Source organism: Monoraphidium neglectum (assembly GCF_000611645.1).
Source record: "Monoraphidium neglectum strain SAG 48.87 unplaced genomic scaffold scaffold00143, whole genome shotgun sequence".
NCBI lineage: Eukaryota > Viridiplantae > Chlorophyta > Chlorophyceae > Sphaeropleales > Selenastraceae > Monoraphidium > Monoraphidium neglectum.
In genome coordinates this window covers 1-1,398 of record NW_014013485.1, presented here as the reverse complement: position 1 = coordinate 1,398, position 1,398 = coordinate 1, and the positions used below count along the sequence as shown (strand labels likewise).

Here is a 1,398-nt window from a genome sequence, read left to right as displayed (position 1 = left end):
CCCCCCCCCTCCTCCTGCCTCCCCCTTGCCAACCCCCGCCTCAATCATCCTCTTCATCGTACACTTTCATTCCGTGCCATCCTCCTTGCCACCCCCCCTCCAACTTCACACCACTATCAACCCCCTCAGCCCCCACCACGGCAACAATACCAATCCTCTCAACGATCCACCCATCCCCCCCTGCCCCCCCGCTGCCCTAGCCTATCGGCTGTCTGACCTGCAGGCCGAGCTGAACCGCTGGCCGGCCAAGTACTACAGCCGGGAGGGCGCGGAGCCGCTGCTGTATGTGACGGTGCTGCTGCTCAGCTGCCAATTCAGGGCCGCACTCAAGTGAGCAACGACGTGCTTGTGCATCGGTACACGTGTGTGCATGTACATGTTCATGTGCTTGAGTCCGCACCCGTGTTTTTGCGTGGTTGTGTATACGTGTGTGTGTGTGTGTGTGTGTGTGTGTGTGTGTGTGTGTGTGTGTGTGTGTGTGTGAATGCACGTGCACGCGTGCTCGCAGTTGCATGTCTGCCTCTCGTGTGAGCCACAACGAGTGAGTGCGCAAGTTTCTCTGCGGGGTGACCGAGATGACGAGTGCCTCTTTAAACTCAGGCGCCGACGTCGTGCGGCTCCTAAAAGCGCAGCAGCATGCGCTACCGCGCGACTCCCAGGCAGGGGCAGCTGCGCGACAGCCGGGGGCGTCCTTGCTGCACGCCTCGACTCTGTGCAGCGCCCCCTCCCCCCCCCCCCACACACACACACGTACATACACACACATGCACCCACCCACACACACGTACCAACACACCACTGCCTCATCAACGCCATGGCACTGCTCATCCCCGGTTCAACCGCCCCAGGTTCATGGCCACTGACGACAGCGCCAAGGCGCTGCGCGGCGACGCCGTGCACGTGGCCATCGCGCTGCATTTTGCAGGGGTGCGTGTCCGTCGAGGGCAATCCCGATCCCCGTGCACAGCATGCCTGGCTGCAGCAGGGAGCAAGCCAAAGCGGCTTGTCTGCCACTTGGGCCGTTGTGCTCACATGTGACTGTCGTTTCCACCTACAGACACACCGATCAGCTCGCACACACACGCACCAACATGCAGATGCCTGCATGCACACACATGTGCAAACACACACATGCACACGCGCACACCGACATACCCACGCACGCACACGCACGCACGCTCACATACGTGCCCGCGCGCACCCCCAGGTCCTGGAGCTGCGCGGCGAAGAGCCTGCCTCGGGGCCGGCGCTCGACACTTCGGAACTCCTGCGCTCCTACGGCCAGCGCTTTGTGCGCATCGACAGCGAGGTGGGTTGTCCACGTTGCTCGGCTCGCTTTGCACGTTTCCGCACGGTCTACTAGCAGGAGCAGCATAGGGCAAGCAGATGGTGGTGGAT

The 1,398-nt window shown here is 62.2% G+C and overlaps 1 protein-coding gene across 1 annotated transcript in view; it reads left to right on the top strand.

Annotated features, from left to right (window-relative positions):
* MNEG_1431 (hypothetical protein) overlaps window positions 1–1,363 on the top strand; it is a gene marked incomplete at both ends in the record, with an annotated part of 6,693 nt that extends 5,330 nt beyond the window's left edge. Inside the window, 4 exons of the mRNA XM_014050082.1 lie at window positions 201–330; window positions 509–541; window positions 849–927; window positions 1,208–1,363. Coding sequence (XP_013905536.1) covers window positions 201–330; window positions 509–541; window positions 849–927; window positions 1,208–1,363 — 398 coding nt within the window. The remainder of the gene's footprint in view (window positions 1–200; window positions 331–508; window positions 542–848; window positions 928–1,207) is intronic.
* Between the last annotated feature and the right edge of the window lie 35 nt (window positions 1,364–1,398).